The following is a 22,100-nucleotide window of genomic DNA, read 5'->3' as shown; positions in this document are numbered from 1 at the left end:
AGATATCCCGGTACAAATTCCTAGGTGGCTTGGAAGTCACTTTCCAGGATTGAGTGGGCTGTACTGCACTGTACTGTACTACACCCAGGGCTTAGGTTCTAATCCGCCACCGCCACCACCACCATCACCATCACCATCACCACCCACCCATGCACCAGTATCGGAGGATGTCACACATTTGTGGCTGTCAAGTGGGGTGCAGTGGGATGATCCCATCCCGCTTGACTTCCCAAGTATACCCCTCCCTCCTTTCTTCGGTACTGGTACCCATACCCAGTTCCAGTGTGGAGAATACTCCGATATGGGATGGATTTTGCCTGGGGATATCTGTACTGGTCATTCCCGCCCATCCTCAGGGTCTTTCTTCTTCACGCCAGAGTCCCAGGTCTTGAGACTAGTACGTAGTTGGGGGGATTCCATGAGCTGCTCACTCATTGTACTGTACCGGTCCCGCGAGCACCGCTACAGCTACAGCTACAGTCATCGCACCGATACGCTCTCTGCCCGCAAGACAAGTCTAATCATCGCTTTCATCCAACACGATGGAAATGTTTGAAGCTTCTCGCAAGATAGACACATTTTTACTCCCCTGTACACCGATCTGGACACCCAAGGAAATCAATGGTGAGAACGACAAGAGCACAAACCAAGTGCGGTGCGTCTCTTCCGTTTCGCTGAAACAACTAGTAAGAAGTACATCTGAACCATGAACCATGCCAAACGCTGGAAAAAAAAAAGAAATTCCGTATAATGACACCGAGGAAACGTCATCAATCAGTCAAGTCAATTAACCTGGGTTACGCCCTCGGGCCCGCATCCACGCAGTCCGTGCTGTCTGTGAACGAAGAAAAAGATTAAAATGCCGAGCAGAAGGTAACGTCGAGATTAGGAGTAGAATGCGCTCTTCTGGAAGCTTTCCGGCGAGATATCGCCCATCTTGCCCTTCAATTCGGGCTTGACGGTCGCGTCCGCCACTTCGTCGGTCACGTGAGCTCGTAGCGAGTTGCTGCGGCTGGTGGTTTCACTGCCCGAAGTGATGGCCTGCTGCTGGGGACGGCGCTGAATGGTTTCCAGGTACGGTCCAGGGAGGTATCCGACACGACCGTCCCGGGCACGGCACCGCCACCATTCCGATGCGTTACCCATGGGGTCCGACTTGCTGAGGACAGCGACAATGTCGCCCTTCTTGACGGCCAGGTCGATCCCAGAACTTTCCTGGGCCTCGGGAGTGTAGTCATACAACACGCGGCAGAAGTCGAGCTTGGAGGGATCAAGCGGTGCCTGCTGCGCGGGCTCGCCATTCGGACCGAGCATCATCTGACGCCGCTGTTCTTCCTGTGAGCGTGCGAGCGCCTTGATGAGCTTGCCCATCAGGTACGGAAGACCGAAGACGGCGATCAGGAACATGAAGAAAGGCTTCTTCGAGGGCTTCGGCGGGGCGGGGGAGCCATCGGGCAAAGTCGCGGCAACGGAACGGCCGTTCATAAAAGCCGCGAATGCAGCCGGCGTGAGAGCCGTAGCATCCACCGGCGGCGGACGACCGGTGATCTTTGCGATCAAGGTTCTGAACCAGCGGATCAAGGTGAAGATGCCGAGAGCAGAACCCAGGGTGTTGCGGAGGTTGCCAAGCTGCTCCGCGACGGAGACCATGGCTTCACATAACATCAGCATATGTAAGTTCAACAAAGACAACGATGCAACGTACCGAAGAACGAGCTGTGGGTCGCCATGTAGGTGCTCTCCAGCATCTGGGCGAAGCCACCAAACGCACCGACAATGCTCTCGATCATTTGGAAAGTCGCCTGCGTGCTTTGACTGAAGGAGTTGGTCAGGCTGTTCGGGTCGTTCGGATCTCCAGGCATGCCACCGCCATACATCCCTCCCATGCCGCCGTACATCCCGCCGTAGCCGCCATAGCCGCCATACATTGACCCCATCGTCCCGAAGCGAGAGTATGGTGAAGAGTAGGCCCCGTAGCCACCATAGCCTCCGTAGGGACTGGTGCCTAGCCGAGAGGCTCCATATGGCGAGTAATTGGATGCTGTGCGGTTCACGACGGCATTCAGAGTGTCGGGGCGAGATGGGAGATCAGGAGTGGCAGACGTGGAGGTTGAAGCGGCGCCGGTGGTTGCGGCCGAGGCTGGCGAAGAGGCCGTCATCGTTGCTGGACCAGCCGTGGCGGGTGTAGTGGTTGCGACAGATCCTGATGGTGAGGTCAGTAAGAATGCACCGATCTGGATTGAATCAGTTTGTGGTGCTCCCTCCTACCAGCCGTAGCGCCGGCTCTTTCCCACGGTTTGGGTGGCGAAACCGAGGCCATTGATAAGCGGGAATGTGCTAGTACCTCAACAGTCTCGCATGGGCAGTGACCCGCGAGAGACCGGTCGGGGGCGAGACTGGGAGTGGGATGCGAAGTCGAGAGGATGGAAAAGACAGTAGTTGTTTTTGAGTGTGGGGGGAGTGGGTGGAGAAGGAGAGAGAGGGAGGGACGAGAGCGAGAATGAGAGAGAGAGAGAGAGAGAGAGAGCCAAACGTGAAGATGGAGTTGGGAGGGCGGTGGAGGGAAGAAGGTGGAGGGAAGAGAAGGTGGAGTCACAAAGAGGAGAAAAGAACTGCCGCTGCATGTGGTCTCTCGGTCGGTGGCCCACCCGCTGGGCCGAGGTTGATTGATTTGATCTCTGTCTGGGGCTTTCTCCGAGTCTCGGTTCATCCACAAACGGTTTACTTACTCATTCTATACTCTCATGCTATACTCATTCTCTAAGATTCCTTTCGTCTGCATTGCATTGGCACAGGTCAATCAGGGATATCTTATTCTAATCAGCAAATAACAATTGCTCCATCCCAGTAAGTTATAATACAGTAAGTGGCATATCGCCAGCCAATCCAAAACTCCAAACGATGCAAAATCAACCATCCACCCCACAATATAGGCAGAAAGGAATATGTTTACAGCATTGACCACAAGCAAGACAGCCTACAACTCATCGCGCGGGGGCATGGCCGCTCGAGGAGTTCGGACCTTCCATGCGCGTGGCGGCACCGGAAGTCCCAGCCAATAATTCCACACACGGGCGACCTCGATCACGATAATCTCAACCCTAAAAGTTACGAAGTTAGCATGAGGACAATCCTGTTAGGTTGAAGGGCCTGCTACTTACAGTGTCTTCGGAACGTTGGCCCAGCTCTTCAGCACATAGACATATGTATCCCAGACAAGGGAGAATTCGGCCTTGATATCGTCCCAGAGGGTGTCGGTATCGCGCCTTTCGCGAACCCGTTCCCAAGGAAGCTTCTCGGAGATATACACAAAGTCCTCATCGTCGTTCTCGTAGTAGAACGTCGAGCCACCGTCCTTGAGCAGGCGCCGGGTTTTCTTGTCGCCACGGTCCTTCGACGCAATGCTGGCGGGGATCGAGAACACCTCGCCGTCTCCGACCTCCATGGCACGGTGAAAACTCCGGACTGCGGCGACACTGTGGGAGATGCGACCAAGGGTGTTGATCAGCGCCACCAGTTCGGTCCGGCGTAGCAAGGGGTTCTCGCCGTTCTTGGTCTCGTCATATTCAAAGAGCACCTTCAAGGCGGTTCCGTATCCGTTGACCTGAAGCTTGCCCCAAAGACGGCACTTGTCGCACCCGACACAGTCCATCAGCCGGCTAACATTGCGGAAGCGATTGCGGAAATCTTCCTTCAGACCAAGGGCGCTTGGGTCTTGGAACATCATGTTCTCATCGAAGATCTGAGGCCGCTCGGCAAGAGTGGCAGTCAACCTCGACACCTTCTCCCGGGTTTGAGTATCTTGTTCGGGGTCGCTGGTACAGTAGTTGTAGCTCTTCAGGTGCTTCTGCAGTTTTGCCACAGCCCGGGACACCAGAGCGTAGTTGAAGTACAGGTTGGAGATGCGCTCGGGATGGTCGTGCAAGCGCTCCTTGAAACATTGCAGGTTGGGGTGCCACTGCCCGGTCGTCTGGTTGAGGTAGTCCCAGCAGAGATGCGTCGAGATGGAGGCATGCATTCCACTGATGAGGCGATGGAAGACCCGCTTCTCAAGGCACTCATTGTCTAGGGGAAGACGATCCGGGCGCTTCAATTCCTGTTGTAGCACACTGCGGAAGTCGTTCATGGCTTCAAGATTGCCCAGTTGGGGGTTGGGCGACAGCTCCAGCTGGGAGGTTGGCTTGAGGAAACAGTTTTCGCGATAGATCGCATCCCAGACCTGGTGGGCGCCCATACCAGCATAGCCAGTAAATCGCTCGGGGTTGTCCACCAGACTGACGTAGTCTCCTTTGCTGCTGGCGCCCTCATCTTCAGGGACGCAGTAGTCTCGCTCGTCGCATTCATCATCGTACTCGACGACACAACTTTCTCCCACGTTTTCACCCAGCATCCCTTGGAGCGGACGATCTCTGGGTCGCTCTTTTTGCTGCCTTCGACCTGGATGGCCGGCCTTGGGTCCCTCAAGTTTACTCAGCTCCTCTGCCCGCCATGTTAAGGGGATGTCTTCCTCCGATTCGATCGTATTCACTGAGCATGCGATGTTTCCACACATGCTGTTGGCGTCCGACCAGAAGGGACAGACCTTGTTGAAGAGGTTGAGACGGTAATATGAGAAGAAGTCGGTTTCTTGGGTGATAGACTGGAGGAGAGGATAGACTTGATCGTTTAGTGCATCGAGGGTCGTATAGGAAACACAGGCGTCGGACACCATAGCGGTAGGGTCAAGCTAGACAAAACACGATCAGTCTCAACGCCTCTCAATTGACTCGCGAGAAAAGCCGGCTAATTAGCCAGAATCCAGAAGCGTATTGCGACTTACCGCGCATTTGTCATGGCCATACTGTGGGCCGGCTTTTCCCTCATGGCTCTCAGCGTTGATGTGCGCAGAGAGGGCAAATACAGCCAGATAGAAAAGTTTGGCCGCAGAACGCATCTTGCTGCGGGTAAAAGCAACCGAAATCAAGAAACGGGCGTGTGGCGGAGGCAGAGCACGAGCTCTTCCGAAGCGACAGGCAGAAGCGAGATCCCAGCAAATGTGCTGAGGTCGCTTTCAGGTATGTGTTTGTCAGAGATTCGAAGTCGGGATTGACCTTCACATGAAGATCATCAACGGCAAGGGCAAGTCGAGCCGAAGTACTCCGGGGGAGCAAGTAAACAGTTTCAGGCCAAATGACACTTTTCGCGGGGCCGAGCCACAAATAATTGCAATCAGTGTCACCACCAAAACGAGAGTTAGATCAAGGACTGGTGCGCGATCACTAAAACAAGGGAGAACGAGGGATGTGAGGTCAGTTAGTCCAGAAGAAAAAGAATGAGAGAGAGGTTGCAGTTGCTGTTGCGAAGTGGACAAGCTGTCCTCGGTGGCGGCGCGGAGTTGCATGACCCGCAAGTAGTCATCAATAATCATAATAATCATAATAAAGAGTGAGAGTCCCCTTCCGACGGTTCGATAGCGGTTTATCGCCGCCCGCCTTGCGCCTCGAACCTCCTGACTCCGGTGCCTGTTGGTCTCTGCCAGATTTTCACATTATTAGTTATCCTGACTCCTGATACCAGAGAGTTAGAGTATGCAGTTCCTTCCGGCCAAGTGAGCAAACCCACCCGGATCGTACCTCAGCCCATACTAAGCATGCCACCCTCACATACATCGATCGCATGGACCAATTTGATTGGGATCCTGTGACAAAGAAAGGAGGTATTTTCGAGCATCGACCCGGGCATGAAAACAAGGAGGTCGTTTCTATTCATTGTACTCCCATTGTTAAGGGATGCGTTCAGGGCCAAGACTAACACCCGCCCCCACCACTGACTGGTATTGTTTGATTGAGGAGAAGGTCTTCCTTGATTCCGTGATTCAGCTTCAGGACTTCTAAAAGAGAGGACAAAACTGCAGAAATAGTAATGGTGACTGACGCATGACCCGGTACGGAAGATCATTGACCAGTGTATGTATGTACCGGTGCGACCCGTCTTAATAGAGTAGCATGCGGCACAGTACACCTGGCATGAGCTACATGACCTTCAATAGCAGCAGCCGCTTCGACTTGGAATGAAAGCTACTGAGCGACCCCGAGTTCAAGCTTTATGAGGTGTCAGGTTGGTGTATGGTTACTACTAGTGTCTCCAGGTTTGGACTGGTCCCGCCTATAGACTAACTACATTTCCATTAACTACTTTTCCCTCCGGAATGAGCGGTGTCAAATCAAGTGATACGTCGTCCGATTTTAAACTGTCAGGTAACCAGACCGGCACAGGAGTCAGGACCTAAAACTAAAACTAAAACAAAAACAAACGAAAATACATCCCGATGCTGACCAAAAAAAAAGTCCTAAATCATAAGAGCACCGACTGAAGATGCCCCTCCAGACGCTAACTTCGTGCTTCAACTCCGATTAAAAAGCATAGATTGTCGTCGTTCTTGTTCACCGGAGCCATGGCCGGTAGAAAGAAGACAACATGGTATATATAAATACAGGGGAAGCAAATGTATTCAAGTTCCCTCGGGGGATAATGTCACCAGACATTTGCGCGCTCGCGATTCAGCCTGGAATCGACTCAGGAGCACGGTTGTCACAGCCGGTATAGTCCGGCGGGAATACTTGTAACTTGACTCTAGTTCGTTCCGCGACGGTTACGACGACGAAGACTGAATCTCTTGCGCAGACTCGCAAATGGGTTCGGATGAGGAGTGTTGTAAAAGGGGTCATTCTTGAAATCCTCATCCTTGAATTTCTGCCCAATGATTAGAGACTGGTCATCCACCAGCGCTGCGGTACGCAAGACAAGTGACTTACCATGCCGGGACAGCGCATAAAGTTCCCGTAGTCGTTCATCATGTTGTTTCCCTCCTCGTATTCGTATGTATGGCCCTGAGGGTCCGTGTGACCTGGGGGGTAATGAGCCACACCATCGAGGGGGCGATGACTATCGAGGCAGTCCACAATTTTGTCGTGTGGGGTAGCCTTGAGGGCCTCTGCGTTAGACTCGCGCAGGGCGGCCACCGGGCTGAGCTTGTCGATCACATTTCGCTCGGGGTAGACAGCATCGTAGGGCCCTTCATGGTGGTACTGATATACTCCGGCGTCGTCCAGGCGATCAATAACATCGGGGTTCACCAACTGCGAGTTTCGAGAGAACCTCGGCTGGTGCGACTGGGTACGAGCGTGACGTTGCGAGCGATGGCGACGACTGGGACTCGCTTTCCTACGTCGTTGATCGACAGGCTGATGTTCTGGAGAACCCGAATAGTGGACTGAGGGGAATGAAGTAGAACGTTGACGGTTCAGAGTCCGGGCGGGGGCTGGGGAGGAAGACAGGAATTGTTGGTAGGGATTAAGGTTTCCCATCTCAACTTCCGTATCGAGCAGGTTCATTGAGTGCCTGGGATGAAGGAAGGAGGACTCATGTGGATTAGGAAAAGATGGGGCGATGACCGCTGCCATACTGGAGAAAAGTAGGAGTAAAGAGAGAAAGAGATGCAGAGGAAGAAAGATTTTTGAGCCTTCACTCAAGGATATTGAACCGGCGTGCTCGAGAGTAATATATATCGGTCAAGATTTCGAAGCGTGCCTATAAATGTATGTAGGCACCTAATACTATTGATCACTAGTGAATAGCCTGCGTGATGCAGCCCGCAACTCAAAACGGGTGTGGGGCAAGCGGTGAAGTCGTGGCAGTTCGTATAGTTCAATAGACTGTGAACCTTGAGTCGATTGTCTAACCCGCAGTCACAGGAGTCACAGGAGTAACGGGGATTGGTGGGAGGAAGAAAGGAGGTTGTGTCAGGAGAGTAATATTGGTTGTAGTTGGTCGTAATGGGAGTTGTAGGCGTGGAGGTAGGGGCCGTAGTATAGTAGGAGCAGGAGTATGTGTGGTCGTTGGGGGGTGGTCGGAATCTTAGGGAGAAGAAAAAAGAAGTTGCAGAGCAAAAAGAAAAGAAGCGATCTATCTATAAGATGAAGTAAGTATTCAGAGAAAAGGATCATCCATATCAGAGTCATCGGCATCGCCTGTCAGTATCAGTTCAGTCTCCTCATCATTTTTCTTTTGCCGTTCATGACGTGACAAGTTGCGTATGCTCCGTATGATACTGCGCAGTGCTCCCGTGGATCCACGCGATCTGGGAGGGGCCCTGGAGACGCTTATCGATAAGCCTTCCCCTTCCAGTTTAGCTGCAGGATAGGGCCGGAAGACTAGACCCGTTCTGTTGCATCGGACCCTTCTCGATGATGAAAAGAACCCACGAAGGAACAGAGGCGAATTTCCGATGCCTCGCCGCACCTCTCCGGTCTAGCCTTCATGAACCACTCATCGTGGTCGGTGCTGCGTTAGTGACTCTACGGGACTTCCGGAGGGACTCTCTGGATAGCCCCTCCCCCTCCTCCTCCTCCTCCTCCTCCTCCTCCTCCTCCGAGTGGCTCATGTGGTACCTTGGTGGCAATAATGCTGCTCACTGTGCGATCTTCCGTCTGTCGTCACGTCCATATGCTCTGACTGGCATTGCTGGCTGACTAACGTTGACCCTCTTCTGACGTTCCAATCCTGTTGACATCATCACCAGCCATGTTGGGCACGACGCACATGAGAAAAATTTTCGATTTCTAGCCGAGCCAGCCATGATGTTACCTTCCAGTTGGGATAGCTTGACATCAGCGAGAGAAGAGGTCTTCGAGGTTGAATAATGAACCGCTCGCTTGATCCGAGCCCAAGCCCATCAGGGTCTTCAACCTTAAGCTTATCGCTAGTATGCCGGTAGTGTCAGCGGCTCAAGTCCAACCATACTCAGGTAGGACAAGTATAGCCCGGCTGAAACAAGTTTTGGAATTCTTTGGGGTGGCTCAGCTCGGCCACTGTAGCAATGCACGCGCCATCTACTATGATCTTCCCACTAAGTTAATGCCTGACCTGTCAGTGCAAACTCGATAATCATTGGGGTGGAGAATCAAGGGTCTGGAGTCTAGAGTCTAGCCATGCTTCGTATTCTACCCTGCACTGAATGATGCATGGAAACCGTTGTTACACCGGGATCAGGGCCGGTCCAATGAATCATACATGATTCCAGGTACAAGGAACAGGGTAAGGCAGGGTTTTCATGATGCACTCAAGTCGAGAACACCTTGCATATTCTCTACGCATCATCCGCTTATGACAGCTACATTGCTTGCTTGATGGAGAACCAGCGGGTAAACCTCCTTTCCATGGCTCCCATCCCGGCGATTGAAGTCTGGGCCCAAAACGAAAGCTTCTCGCTCGCAATAAGAAGAAGTACATTTAACTGTATATGCACCCACTCGTGTTGCCTATTAGTTTAGCTGCATCTGAGCCTCGATGTTTGATATGTACGCTGTGGGACCGTCACAGATTGATTTACCTCCATAAGCTGTCTCGGTAGTTGAAGAAGGTGGCCTAATATGAGATCGCAGACGCCTCATAATCCAGAAAAAGCAAGCAGGATATAAAAAATTAGCACGCTTATTCACCACCAATAGCTTGGGGAAAGAGCACGTTGGTTTTTGACATGGCACTACTTCCGCTGCGGAATCAACCACCGTACTACATAGACGTATCATAACCGATCCCGCTTATTTCTCCCGCGTTGAACGGGGCTGGTGAACTGAACTTAAAACCTTTAGAGACAACCTATCCATTTCGCAGGCTAGATCCGATCAACTCTTGTCGCGCCACGCCGGACGACGGTGGATTGTGCTGGATATGGCCCTAGTGCAATACTCGGAGTCAGAATCAGAGTCAGGGTCCGATTCAGAGCCAGTCCGCGCGTCTCAACCACCCAACAAGAAGCTCTGTACGACCAAGCCACCGCCCACCCAATCCCTACCTCTTCCCCCGCTACCAGCAGCTTTCCATGACCTCTATGCCTCAAGCACACGGGTCAGTGTCAGGGATGACCCAAGTCTTCACGGAGGTCGTAAACGGGTCATCCCTCATGTCGAGGGCAACTGGCCAACGCATCTATATCTGGAATGTAAGTCGTCCGTCCGTCCAACCAACAACCACCACCACTACTTCCTCCTATTGTAGGCTGCGAATACGAAAGAGACATAAAAAGCTAATACAAGAAACCCCGCGCGCGCGTCACGACGATCAGGGTACGCGTCCAAAGCCGAGCTTACTCTTCTGAGCGATGTGATACTGCAGATCCAACAGCAGCTGCTCCGCGGGAGCAAAACAAAGCTTCACAGCCTGCTCCATAGTGATCTTGGCGCCCAACTGCCTCTCCACATCAGTCTATCAAGACCGGTGGTGCTCCGGACCGAGCAGCGTCAATCCTTCCTGGAGGTGTTTCAATCCGCCTTGAAGCAGTCCAATGTCGCACCGTGCGTATTTGCTCTCCTTCTGTGCTAAAATCGGCACACCGTGTTTTTTTTTTTTTTTCTGTCACACAGTCTGACACCCTCACCTAATTGCCCAGGTTCGACACCACAGCAGTTAGTCTGGACTGTGTCTCCAACTACGAGAAGACGCGGTGGTTCTATGTCTTGCGGGTGCGCACCCCCGAGGATGACGAGTTGAACCGTCTGCTGAGACTGTCGAATCGTGCGCTGGCTCGATTCGACCAACCGCCTCTGTACGAGAAGGCTGTGCCGTTGTCGTCGGCGGAGACCAAAACTGCAACACCAGCAAAATCTTCGCGAGCGAAGACGAAGCCTGAGACCGAGACCGAGACCGAGACCGAGATCGACTGCTCGGGTTGCTTCCACATCTCCCTTGCCTGGAGCCTGACCGAGCCTTCGACGGCAGAGATAGAGCAGCTTGCCAACATCGACCTGCGCGAGCTTCACGCCCTCAAGATCGGCTTTGACTGTGTGAAGGTGAAAATAGGCAACCAGATCTCGAGCATCCCTCTGAACTGATTTTCTGCGATAATCAATTCTTGGAGTGTAAATATTCATGATGGAGTGAATGAATGCATGATGTATGCATGTACTGTATACTTCGAGCACTATGGACAGGTAGAGACGGTACCAGACGGTCATATACCATACAGCCTGTAAATTACCACCCAAAGCGGTAATGACCTCCTTAGCTTAGCCGGGCCGCCGCGCTAGTAAGCTTTTGCTTCCTTCACTCAAACCATAGTAACACATCAATCAATCACTCACTCTTCCCTCACCCCCCCAGCCCTCCACCAAACACAAACACAAACACAAAACCAGCAACAGAATGTCCATATCCCATATCCCCCCACCGCCCATAACTCTGGTAATCTCCATCCCGGTCCCCCCGGTCCCCCAAACTGAAAGAAGATGAAAACAACCTAACCCCGATAGCACAGGAAGACCTCCAAGCCTTCCAGGCCAAACACTTCCCAGGCCGTGGCCTTGCAGTACAAACACCCCTAGCGACCCATGCCCCTCAGACCCAAATGAACACTGCCACCGCCTCCGCGCCCGAAGATCAGTCTTCTTATTACTATTATGAGGAAGAAGAAGAAGAGCAAGATGAAGACGGACTAGGCTACTACCCCGACGGGGTCAAACGGACCCTCACGGACGAGCAAATCCAGATCTTCCGGCATAGTGAGATCCATGCGCTGTTGCGACAGAGGGAGCTACGCGAGGAGGCGGAGAGGGAGCGGCAAGAGGATGAAGAAGCAGAAGAAAAGGCGCGGCGCGCGGAGAGGGCACTTGATCGGCGTGATGATGATGACGGAAAGGAGCGCGGTGCTGATGTGGCGCAGAGCGCGTCTGTTTCTGCTGAGGCTGGTGCTGCTGCCAATGCTGCTGCTAGCGAAAAGGCTGAACCACCTAGGCTTGGGAAATCGTCTGCCGGGAAGAAAAGGCAGCGAGATGATGGTGATTCGCCTATGGATTATGGCGATGCTGGGGGTGGGCAGAGGCAGCAGCAGCAGCAGCATGGTTCCTCTGGAGCCGCGGGACGGAGTGGTTCCTCCTCCGATCCTTATGCGGATCCGTCCAGGCGGGCGGCTCTGTTCACCGGAAGGAAGATTATTTCCTATGATGATTGAGCTGCCTTGGAGATTGTGACAACACATCCTGCTCGTCCGCTTTAGGGGCAACCAGCTCGTTGCTTGTTAAAGCCGGTAAGTCCTTGTTTTTCTCGGTTCCACTACCTTGGCATCCACCTTCTATGATGAAAACATCGTATCAGTCATCCTTAGTCGGAACGTCATACCATCTGCGGATGTGTGAGGCTATGACGACTAAAATCTTCTCTCTGAAATATTCCTTATTCGCAATTCTCGTTACGCGTCAATTTATGCTCTTATACTAAGCACTCTCTAGTCCTATGACGAACGACTCGAATCATTTTGGCTACACACTCAGTCAGCACAGCCTGTACAAAGAATATGGCATGCTGCTAGCAAGCCCTCGGCTTGTTCGATGGCCTTAACAGCCTCCGCTCAACCAGACCCGTTCCATTTCAGGTTGCACGTAAGCATACAACTGAACTATGCTCAAGGGTTACACAACAACAAACCTTTTCACCGCCTTGAAAAATGACTCTGCTAACATATTGATATCAATGAGGCAAATGGGCGATGTCTCAGGTCTCCTGTATTTGCTAAACCGATCAAGCACTCCTCGAACTCTGCCTGGGAACCAAGGACCAGAAGGCGATAACTCCAACAAGTAACCCCACCATGATCGGCTGCAAGACTTGAACTCCAACTCGCGAGGCTATGGCGCCCGTCATGAATGGGAAAGCGGCAGATCCCGCCTGTCCAAAACTCGCAGTAAAACCTGTTTGCTTATCAGCCTAGTGTCTATGGTTTACTTGCACAAATGATACTTACCCATGGCTCCCACGTGCAGGTCTTGTGGTATCACCTTGGTAAGAATGTAAAGTCCGACCGGATAGCATGGCCCAATGAAAAACCCTGTGTCGTGGATTGTCTGCGTCAGCATTGTCTATGCCTGGCAGACAATTGGCATGGATCAATGCTTACCTAGGAAGCATACCGTAATGGCATTGACTGTTATACTGGGCACTAGCCAAAATAACAACTGTAGAGCGATAGCCAATGTCATATAGACGAAGACCATCCGTCGTTCGCCAAACTTGTGCGTGATGTCTGCCAAAGCCACTCGTCCAACGGTAAAGCCGGCCCAGAACGCGGAGGCTATATAGCCCACTTTCTCGGGATCACCGTGTCTCACTGAAACGAGAAACTGGACAAGCCATCCTAGAAGATTGCGATTAGTCACAATGTATAACTAATTATCGCAACTACGATACCTCTTCCTCAGCAAAGGGTATGTAATACTTACCACCCGCCGTGACCTCCGCGCCCACATACAAAAAGAAAAACCCGTTGAGAATCCACACTGTCCGGTTCGTCAACGTCGCTCTCAGGTCGCGAGCGGCGCTGCCTTTGGCACTGCTGCTGTTGGGCTTGAAAAGCCCCCGTCGGAATGTCCAGGCCAGGAACGAGAGATTCACGGCGCCGACCACCATTGTAGCGAGGTAGTAGTGCTGCCAGTACGGAGTGCGCGCGGCGATGGTATTGGCGATCAACGGAGCCAGGATCGTGCCGACGCCGTACACCGCGTGCAATATCCCGAGCCACCGGTGGGCGTCTTGCACGGTGATCGTGTAGGTATTCATTTGCGCGTCCTGTAGGGCCACGCCGCAGCCTGTGAAGAAGAAGGCGGCCGCGAAGAGGGGGAACGGGGGCCCCCAGAACATCAGCGCATAGCCAATACATTGGATGGTGGCCCCAAGGACCAGGGTGCCGCCGGTGCCGATCTGTGAGCAGATGTGGATGTTGGTGAAGGAGGCCAGCTGCCACCCTATGAAGTTGACGAGGTAGATCATGGAGACCTGAAGCAGGTCAACGTGGTAGGTCAGTTGGATATAAGGAATCAAAACTCCTAGAGCGGCGTCTTTAGCCGTCCCCGCAAAAGAAAGTGTTAGCCTTCATGGTATATTTGAATCATGAGTATAAGGAAGCATGCATATGTGTGTACTGTACCATTGAATCCAGCTGTCAGCGCACTGAAGTTGGTGCTCATGATCCTGCCCATATTATCCTGTGCTCTTTTAGAGCCGAGGAGGGGCGTTTGGGATGTTGCATTCTCCTCTCCATTGGGGAGGAGTTTGCCGTGCTCTTCATCTCTGCGATTGTTCATTTTGGGATCTTGTCGCAATGGCTAAGCTCGCAGAGACTTACAGTCAAGAATGCCACAAGGATCTGAGTACGATCATATATAAGCTCCACAGTCTACAAGGCTACAGCAGTAGCAGCAGCAGGGCCATAGTGAGCTTCATAAGTGGGTTAACGCGGCTAGGACAGTCAGAGCCAAGCGAACTGAGGGGTAAAATCCCTCTTTGTTGAGTCCAAGCGAGGGGTATTTTAGGGAGTGGATCATCGGGGATGTCGGTGAAGCGTGATAAGCGTGATCAAGGGATAGGGTGCGGAGCATTAGGCTGATTTTGATAGAGGCAACTGCGGCGCTCGAGCGGGAGAGCGCTCGCCACGGTCATCAAAGAGATCTCGCCTTGAAGGCTTTTTTCTTATCAATTGCATTGAAGGATCCAAGCCAGTCTTATCCTCCGATCTTCTCTAAGAGACACCATGCATTGGAGCGTAACCCTAGCTACTGCAATGGGGTGCATAACGCAGCAAGCGTAGGTGTGTTGTCCGTCGAAATGCAGGGAGGTCGGGGGTTTCAATGGACCGGGTGACTTCTGGATGCAGTGCAGCTTGCATCGAGAACTCTAATTTGCATGGCCCCGTGTGGAAAGGCCATCCGACGGTGTTACAAACGATGACCAAATTGCAGCAGAGGGCCGGGAAAACGGTCCGACAAGGATTCATTCTAGATTCAAGATCGGCCTTGAGCTGCAGCTGGACCGATGCTGTGGAACCATACGCCAAGTCGTTTGCTTTGAGTGCGGGCAGGATTGTTCTTGCTCGAGGCGATCACTCGTTGAAATGGGAATCGCATTGAGTCATCATGGATGATTTTTGATTGAATCAAACATTGATTGCCTGTAAGTGTTGCTGCATTATGGTGGCTTACAATGCTTGCAGCCACGCGTGGGCGTAAAGCTTATGTGTAGTGGTATATCTATCACAGGCAAGCTGAATCTTCTGATAAGTATTGACCACTGGGCAAGGATGAGTGTGAGTAAGGAAATGAGAAAGGCATTGAGGAAGAAGAAGAAGAAGATGATGATGATGATGGATGAATGGGCAGAGGAAATGAATTGGAAGGAAGAAAGACAGGCTGGATTGGGAACCGACCTCTTCTTCCCCGGTGGGTTCCTGGCCAATCTTGCGTACCTTCCCTTCTCCCTTCTCTTCTCTTACTCCTCCTCTCTTTCTCAACTTCATTACCGACACTTCTTTGACTTCTCTACCTCTTACTCGACAAGCCGTTCATACTCTTTAGCTTCTTCGATTAGCTTCTTCCGACGAGATTGCCTCGGTTCTTCTTTCTTAAACTCACTTCCCAAATCCACTTCCCAATCAGATAGATATATTGTTCGCCATGAGCAATTTCCAAGACACCTCAACTCCCCAGCACCAGGAGAAGATGGATGTGGCCGGTGATACACCGCTGGAAGTGGACGAGAGGTCCAAGGTCTCTACTTCCTCCAGGGCACAGGATGCCTTTGGCGATGAGGAATTCGCAGAGGTCAAGTACAAAATCCTAAAATGGTGGTATGTGATATGATGCCATCTCCGTCTGCACCGTTACACACCTTTTGTCCGACTAATCATCGCTGCTGCTGCATACTAGGCAATGCGGTGTTCTCATGGTGGCCGAAACAGTCTCCCTGGGTGTCTTGTCTCTGCCTGCTGCTGTTGCTAGCCTGGGTCTAGCTCCGTAGGTTTCTTCTCCGAAGATGGAGTTGGAGATCAGGCCGACTAACAGTCCACACAGTTCCATCGTTGCGCTACTCCTCTTGGGAATGCTGGCAACCTATACTGGCTATGTGATCGGACAATTCAAGTGGAAATACCCCCAAGTCTGCAACATGGCCGATGCAGGGGAGGTGATCGCCGGCAGGATTGGCCGAGAGGTCCTTGGTGTTGGCCAGGTTCTGTTCCTGGTTTTCGTGATGGCTAGCCATCTGCTTACCTTCATCATCGCTGTGAACGCCATCACTGGCCACGGGACATGTTCTATTGTCTTTGGTCTGGTCGGCTTGATCATCTCATTCATTTGCTCGCTGCCTCGTACGCTAGTCAAGATGTCCTGGCTCTCGTTCGTTTGTATGCGTCCTGTGCCCACTCGGTGGACTTTCTGGTCACTGGTCAGACAGCTAATCTGGAAATAGCTTTCGCCAGCATTCTGTCAGCGGTGATTATCACGATGTTTGGCGTGGGCATTCTGCATCCCGGACAAGGTGTGGAAGCCACTGTACCTACTGACCTCACTCATGGCTTCGGCGGCATTACCAACATTGTCTTTGCTTTCTGTAAGTTCGAGACCACCTCGCACCTCTCAGCTGCGCTGACCATGTTTCCCAGCTGGACATGCCGCCTACTTCGGGCTAGCAGCGGAGTTGAAGGATACCCGGGACTTCCCCAAGGCGCTATGCCTCCTGCAGACTTTCGATATCTCGCTATACATCATTGCAGCTGTCGTGATATATCGGTACGGTGGTGCAGAGGTGGCCTCACCTGCTTTGAGCTCCGCTAGCCCCATGGTGTCGAAGGTTGCATATGGCGTTGCTCTGCCCACTGTGAGTGACTATCGCTCCAGCCTCGGATCATTGGCAGTATTGAGTCGCTGACATAGATTGAACCAGATCATCATTGCTGGCGTAATCAACGGCCACGTCGCCTTCAAGTACATCTATTTGCGCGTTTTCAGCGGCACCGATCGGATCCACAAGCGCGATTGGATTGCCATCAGCTCCTGGGTCGGTATTGCTTTGGGCTTGTGGGTGATTGCGTGGATCATCGCAGAAGCCATCCCTGTCTTCAGCAACTTGCTCAGTCTGATCGTACGGTCCCCATTGTCCCCCTCAGCAATTCGCAATTGTTCCGTTACGAAGCACAGCACTAACAAGCAAGTTAGACTGCCCTCTTCGCCAGCTGGTTCACATTCGGCTGTAGTGGCGTCTTTTGGCTATACATGAACCGTGGCCAGTGGTTCTCATCGCCATGCAAAACCGCCCTGACAATGCTCAATATCCTTAGTTTTATTGTGGCTGCGTGTTTGGTACATACACTATCCTCTCCCCGGACGAGCGACGCTTCATGCTGACAATCTTCTCATCGATAGTGCTTTCTGGGATTGTATGTCTCCGGCAAAGCGATCCACGATCATCCTAGTAGTATGAGCTTCTCGTGCGCGGACAATGCGACCTGAAAAGGCTGGTAGTTCCAAGGGTACTACTAACCTTTCATACTTCTATCCGACTACACTCGACAATCCCGGACGAGTGGGATACCTCTTCTCTCCGTCTCATAATCGGAGATACAATTTTCTTTGGTTGCGTGGTTTTCTTTTTTTTCCCCAAACATTGACTGCCAATTCTGAAGGAGGCGCCCTGTCAGGGAGGACGCTCACGCGGAACCTGTACTGTATATAAGGGTTCATGGTTCACAAGCGCTATGAGGACTGGAATCGAGTCAATGAATGTCTCCGCACGTAATTCACATTCCGGTAAGAAACTTGCATAGTCCTGGCAGCTCCAGCCTTCGCTAGACACCCGGGAATATGATTTTAAAGCGGGTAATAAGACGCAGAAAAGTCTCCTTTCGCCCTCAAGCCAGCATACCAGGTTTGGCTGCCGCAGCAGGTAGGTATTAATTAGTCTATTTCGTTAAGAAAGTTTGAATACTACATGGATCGCACATGTGCTCGTCAGGCAAGAAAGAGGGAAAACCGGGCCATGGAGTCAGCAGTCTATGCGTTCCGAGGGTTGTTGTATGTATGGCACGCAAACAAGTCCCCCTTAATGGTATGGTAAAATTACAATTCATTCGAGCCTCGACTCGCCCGTCTCATTCGCCGTTTCTTCCGCCGACAGGAGTCGATGGCCTCGGGCGTCAACATGTCTGGCGGCAGCTCGAAGTCTCGTGGCTGGAAGTCCGGGATGCGATGGCCAAAGGCGTACGGCGTCCGAGCGCCCGTGCGGTAGGCCGAGAGGGCTGCTTTGCGAGTATCTGAATCGGTGAAGAAAGAGGTGAATGGCTTTTCGGGTTCGGATGGCGGCGGTGGGGGAAGAGGAGGAGGAGGAACAGTGGTCGTGCTCGTCGTCGTTGTCGTCGTGGACGAGCCGGCCTTCTGGAAGTATGCGGTGATGGTGGCCCTCTTGGGAGCGGTGAGGGTGGTACGGGGTTTCTTGCCTGTCGGCCCCGTTGCAGTGGTTGCAGACCGAGCCTCCTGAAGAAGTTGGCGAGCAGCCCAGGCATCGACGTCGTTGGGGTCTGGTGGGTCACCGGAATAGCTTTGGGTGTCACCCCCTCCCCCGTCTGCTGCGGCAGTGGTGGGACCGGCAGCCCCCTCTCCCTCTGCGTCTGCTGTCGATCGGTCTTCTGCTGCTGCGGCAGTGGTCGTTGTCGCTGTTGCTTCTTTCGCATCGGCGGTGATTTGCTCGGCGGGTTTATCCTTATCTACCTTACGGCGCTTTTCTTTTTCCTTCCAGATCTTGAATTTCTGGAGAACAGCGGAGATCTCCCGGATAAAGTAGTCGCGTTTGGGCTCGTAAAGTTTCTTATCCTGCTCCGTGTGGCTACTGATGCCCATGATTCGGAGCCAGTCGTGACCTTGAAGCTCATCGAGGAGACGGTCAAGGTGTTGCTTCTCATGTTGAGCTCGATCGCGTTCGATGTTCCGGAGCTGCTTTTCCTGGCGCTCATTACGACGATGCGCGCGGAAGAAGATGCTCTCATCGAGGGGATCTTCGGGGATCGGGTCGGCAGAAGGGTCTGAGGGGGGAGACGGGGACGAAGGAGGTTCGGGTAGAGCAATAACTTCGCAATTGTGAAGGTTGATGAGCGGATTCCCGAAAGGACGGTCCAGATCCAACTCTGAATTGGATTTGATTCGAGCAACGATCGGAACAGGAAGGTCATCGATGAGTTTGATGGTGGTGCTACCAGCTAGGAATTCTGGAGCAGGTATTGTAAGCATTGATGTGCGTGGAGACCTTCATCATTTGATGGTCGTTACATACCGGTCTTGGGCGGCTCCAGGCTGAGGAGCTCTTCATAGTTGGGGAAATAGGCCGCTAGCTCGCTGCGGGCGCGAGAGCCTGTGTCGTTGGAGCGGAGGGAGCGCCGTGACTCCCGCGCATTGGAAGGAGATTCGGCGGCCGGCTGAGAAGCGACCGCGCTGCGGGTGGAACGATTTGATCTTTGTGTGACTGCAGCTGGTGAATCTTCCTGAATGGGTGTTGCGTCTGGTGCTGAGGGCGGAGCTTGACGGCGCGGGCGACGGGCCGATGAAGCGGCGGTGGCAGCGGCAGCGGCGGAGGAAAGAGCGGAGGAGCGACCGGCGGGGGAAATTCGACGGGAGACGGAGGGGGATATGGTGTCTAGGGGATCGGGCGATTCACGCTCCTGGTGGAGAAAGAATGAGGGTAGAGTATTGACGGGCGTCTCATGGCGTAGAATGCGACGACGGTCGGAGTGTCGCGGAGTATTGGGAGACAGGGGAGACGTGGTCGTGTTGGAGGAGACCAGCGGACGGCGCGTCAACGCCCGCCGGGATTGCGCTCCAGATGCAACTTTGGCGTGCGGGGAAGGAGCCAACGAGGCCGCGGGCGATGGCGAGGAAAGATGCGATGGTCGAGGATGAGAATGGGAGTTGGTGACGTCGAGTAGATCGGGGGAGCTCTTGCGACGACGCGACGAGGAAGAGAATTCCTGCAGTCGAGCTCGTTTGGCAGGCGGCGGATCGAGTGGTCGAGGCAGTGAAACACGGGCGGACATTAGGAGAGGAGAGGAGAGGGAGGAGCTCAGAGGGAGGAGGAGATTTGCCAATGCGACAGGAGCATGTTCTGATCGGGAGGACTTGAGGCAGCTTGGGATTCCTTCTTTTCCACGTTCCCGACAAATTGATTATGAGGGTGGGTAGGCTTGCGGAAGAACTCGGGGGGGGGGGGGGGGAAACAAGAAAGGCAACGAGACAGTTGAAGGTTTGGAGGTTGCAGTCTGGGATTTGGGGAGAGAGAAAGTGAGAGGGCGAGAGAGTTTGAGGAATGTACATACGGAGTAACGTTAACTGTATGTAATAATCGAGGAAGGAGGGAGGGAGAGGGAGTCCTGTCTCAGACCTGTCTCAGACGTGACCATACTTAGTTACTGTATTGTTCTCCTTCTGCTTCTCACTCAATCTAATCTTCACCATCTTCACCATCTTCACCACCTCACTCATTCATTCATCCATTTCGTGCACATTCACCATTTCACCCATCCATTTATTCGCTTTTTTGTTCTCTCAATACTTCTGGTATGACAGACTCAATGACAAGACAGGGGTTCTCTCCCCCCAGGACCAATTGAAACTATGCACCCCACATTATCCTCCAGTCTCTCCTCCTTCTCCGCTCCAGTTGTGGGCGGAGATGATGCATTCATGCTCATATTCAGAGCTACTCGCACATGTTTCCGAGGATAAACGTGGGGGAGACCCCCTCCAGGGATCTGGATGAAGATTCTTTTTCCGCACTGGATTCCATATTCCTAATTGTCCGAAGCTTAGAGGAGGAAATTCCCCCCGCGCCGTGGCCTCTTGAAGTGGGGGAGAACGTGGGGGTGGATGGAGAAAGCAACGAAGGGCGATCAGGGCTTCATTCATTCAATCCAATAACTGATCCATGTGAGTTTCTTCCCTTCCCCTCCCCTCTCGTGCTTCTTATATCCTTTCACCCCTCCCTCTTGTTGTTCCGAAGTTTCGTCCCCTCCTATTCATTTCACCTTGGAAGCTAACCCGCCGTCGGCGCGATAACATACAGACCCGAGCTGACCTAATTCATCGCAACTCTCGCCGCAACTATCCCCCATCTACAGACAGACACGATACATCATGGCCCGCACACCTCGTCCCCTCACACCAGGGATCTACGTCCCGACCGTGGCCTTCTTCAGCCCCAACGAAGACCTAGATATCCCCACCGTCGAGCAGCACGCCGCCTACCTGGCGCAGTCCGGCGTCACCGGCCTCGTCGTGCAAGGCAGCAACGGCGAAGCCGTCCACCTCTCGCGAGAGGAACGCAACGAGATCACCGCCGCCACCCGACGGGCCCTGGATGCCCACGGTGCCGCCTCCAAGCCCCTGATCGTCGGCACGGGCGCCGCCTCGACCCGGGAGACCATCCAACTGTGCCAGGACGCCGCCGCAGCGGGGGGCGACTACGTGCTGGTCCTGCCCCCGTCGTACTACAAGTCGCTCCTCACGACCCAGACCATCCGCGAGCACTTCAAGCTGGTAGCCGCAGCCTCGCCGGTGCCCGTGCTCATCTACAACTTCCCGGGGGCCTCGTCGGGGCTTGACCTGTCGTCGGACGACATCCTCGCCCTGGCCGCCCACCCCAACATTGTGGGCGTGAAGCTCACCTGTGGTAACACGGGCAAGCTGGCCCGCGTCGCCGCGCAGGCCAAGCCGGGCTTCCTGACCTTCGGCGGCTCCGCCGACTTCACCCTTCAGACCCTCGTCGCCGGCGGCGCCGGCGTCATCGGCGGCGTCGCCAACCTGATCCCCCGCGCCTGCGTCCGCGTCTTCGACCTGTACCGCGCCGGCCAGGTCGAGGATGCCCAGCGCCTCCAGGCCGTCGTCGCCCGCGCCGACTGGCACGCGATCCAGGGCGGCTTCGTCGCCGTCAAGAGCGCCCTCCAGTCCTACCGCGGCTACGGCGCCCTCCCCCGCCGGCCGTGTGTCGTGCCGGCCGCAGAGCAGGTGGCGGCACTCAAGGAATCCTTTGCCGAGAGTATGGAGCTGGAGCGCCAGCTGGAGAAGCAGCAAGCTTAGGGATTATTTGTTCGTCCAACCAAGGACTTCCTCCCCCCGTCCTACACAATACACCTAATTTCCACACAAGCAAGCAAGCAAGCAAGCATAAGCCTCCAATCCCATTTCATCCCCATCTGTTTTGTTCAAACCAAGAATCCTCTTTCTTCCCATCGTAGCCACAACCCATGGTCACATACACAT

The 22,100-nt window shown here is 53.4% G+C and overlaps 8 protein-coding genes across 8 annotated transcripts; 4 read left to right on the top strand and 4 right to left on the bottom strand.

Moving 5' to 3' along the window:
• Positions 1-885: 885 nt before the first annotated feature.
• BO66DRAFT_404850 (ER oxidoreductin) lies at positions 886-4,933 on the bottom strand (the record flags this gene model as incomplete). Its single annotated transcript, XM_025648954.1, has 5 exons — positions 886-1,652; positions 1,706-2,203; positions 3,073-3,101; positions 3,162-4,726; positions 4,820-4,933. 5 exons carry the CDS (start codon positions 4,931-4,933, stop codon positions 886-888), a joined length of 2,973 nt encoding a protein of 990 aa, XP_025500057.1.
• Positions 4,934-6,612: 1,679 nt separating this feature from the next.
• Positions 6,613-8,564, bottom strand: BO66DRAFT_414490 (uncharacterized protein; the record flags this gene model as incomplete). The annotated part of the gene is made up of 3 exons (XM_025649469.1): positions 6,613-6,732; positions 6,795-7,435; positions 8,558-8,564. The coding sequence occupies 3 exons, from the start codon at positions 8,562-8,564 to the stop codon at positions 6,613-6,615; spliced, it is 768 nt and encodes a 255-aa protein (XP_025500056.1).
• Positions 8,565-9,618: 1,054 nt separating this feature from the next.
• Positions 9,619-10,946, top strand: BO66DRAFT_474380 (HVSL domain-containing protein). The gene is made up of 3 exons (XM_025653136.1): positions 9,619-9,982; positions 10,106-10,334; positions 10,430-10,946. The coding sequence occupies exons 1-3, from the start codon at positions 9,712-9,714 to the stop codon at positions 10,869-10,871; spliced, it is 942 nt and encodes a 313-aa protein (XP_025500055.1). The 5' UTR covers positions 9,619-9,711; the 3' UTR covers positions 10,872-10,946.
• A 178-nt stretch (positions 10,947-11,124) lies between these two features.
• On the top strand, positions 11,125-12,269 carry BO66DRAFT_186111 (uncharacterized protein). Its single transcript, XM_025642416.1, has one exon. The coding sequence runs from the start codon at positions 11,384-11,386 to the stop codon at positions 11,984-11,986; it is 603 nt and encodes a 200-aa protein (XP_025500054.1). The 5' UTR covers positions 11,125-11,383; the 3' UTR covers positions 11,987-12,269.
• On the bottom strand, positions 12,210-14,111 carry BO66DRAFT_460302 (putative MFS transporter; the record flags this gene model as incomplete). Its single annotated transcript, XM_025652294.1, has 5 exons — positions 12,210-12,722; positions 12,776-12,859; positions 12,929-13,165; positions 13,251-13,865; positions 13,955-14,111. 5 exons carry the CDS (start codon positions 14,109-14,111, stop codon positions 12,553-12,555), a joined length of 1,263 nt encoding a protein of 420 aa, XP_025500053.1. The 3' UTR covers positions 12,210-12,552.
• Positions 14,112-15,476: 1,365 nt separating this feature from the next.
• Positions 15,477-17,309, top strand: BO66DRAFT_381761 (neutral amino acid permease; the record flags this gene model as incomplete). Its single annotated transcript, XM_025645971.1, has 8 exons — positions 15,477-15,649; positions 15,729-15,815; positions 15,873-16,204; positions 16,270-16,410; positions 16,463-16,650; positions 16,744-16,941; positions 17,016-17,159; positions 17,223-17,309. The coding sequence occupies 8 exons, from the start codon at positions 15,477-15,479 to the stop codon at positions 17,307-17,309; spliced, it is 1,350 nt and encodes a 449-aa protein (XP_025500052.1).
• A 561-nt stretch (positions 17,310-17,870) lies between these two features.
• Positions 17,871-19,948, bottom strand: BO66DRAFT_381758 (acetyltransferase SAS4-like domain-containing protein). The gene is made up of 2 exons (XM_025645970.1): positions 19,123-19,948; positions 17,871-19,057 (listed from the first exon to the last, which is right to left on the bottom strand). Exons 1-2 carry the CDS (start codon positions 19,877-19,879, stop codon positions 17,916-17,918), a joined length of 1,899 nt encoding a protein of 632 aa, XP_025500051.1. The 5' UTR covers positions 19,880-19,948; the 3' UTR covers positions 17,871-17,915.
• Positions 19,949-20,720: 772 nt separating this feature from the next.
• On the top strand, positions 20,721-22,032 carry BO66DRAFT_186089 (dihydrodipicolinate synthase family protein). The gene is made up of 2 exons (XM_025642415.1): positions 20,721-20,768; positions 20,905-22,032. Exon 2 carries the CDS (start codon positions 20,976-20,978, stop codon positions 21,915-21,917), a length of 942 nt encoding a protein of 313 aa, XP_025500050.1. The 5' UTR covers positions 20,721-20,768; positions 20,905-20,975; the 3' UTR covers positions 21,918-22,032.
• The last annotated feature ends 68 nt before the right edge of the window (positions 22,033-22,100 follow it).

The sequence above is a fragment of the Aspergillus aculeatinus genome (assembly GCF_003184765.1).
Source record: "Aspergillus aculeatinus CBS 121060 unplaced genomic scaffold BO66scaffold_52, whole genome shotgun sequence".
Classification (NCBI taxonomy): domain Eukaryota; kingdom Fungi; phylum Ascomycota; class Eurotiomycetes; order Eurotiales; family Aspergillaceae; genus Aspergillus; species Aspergillus aculeatinus.
This window is presented reverse-complemented; position numbering and strand designations above follow the sequence as displayed.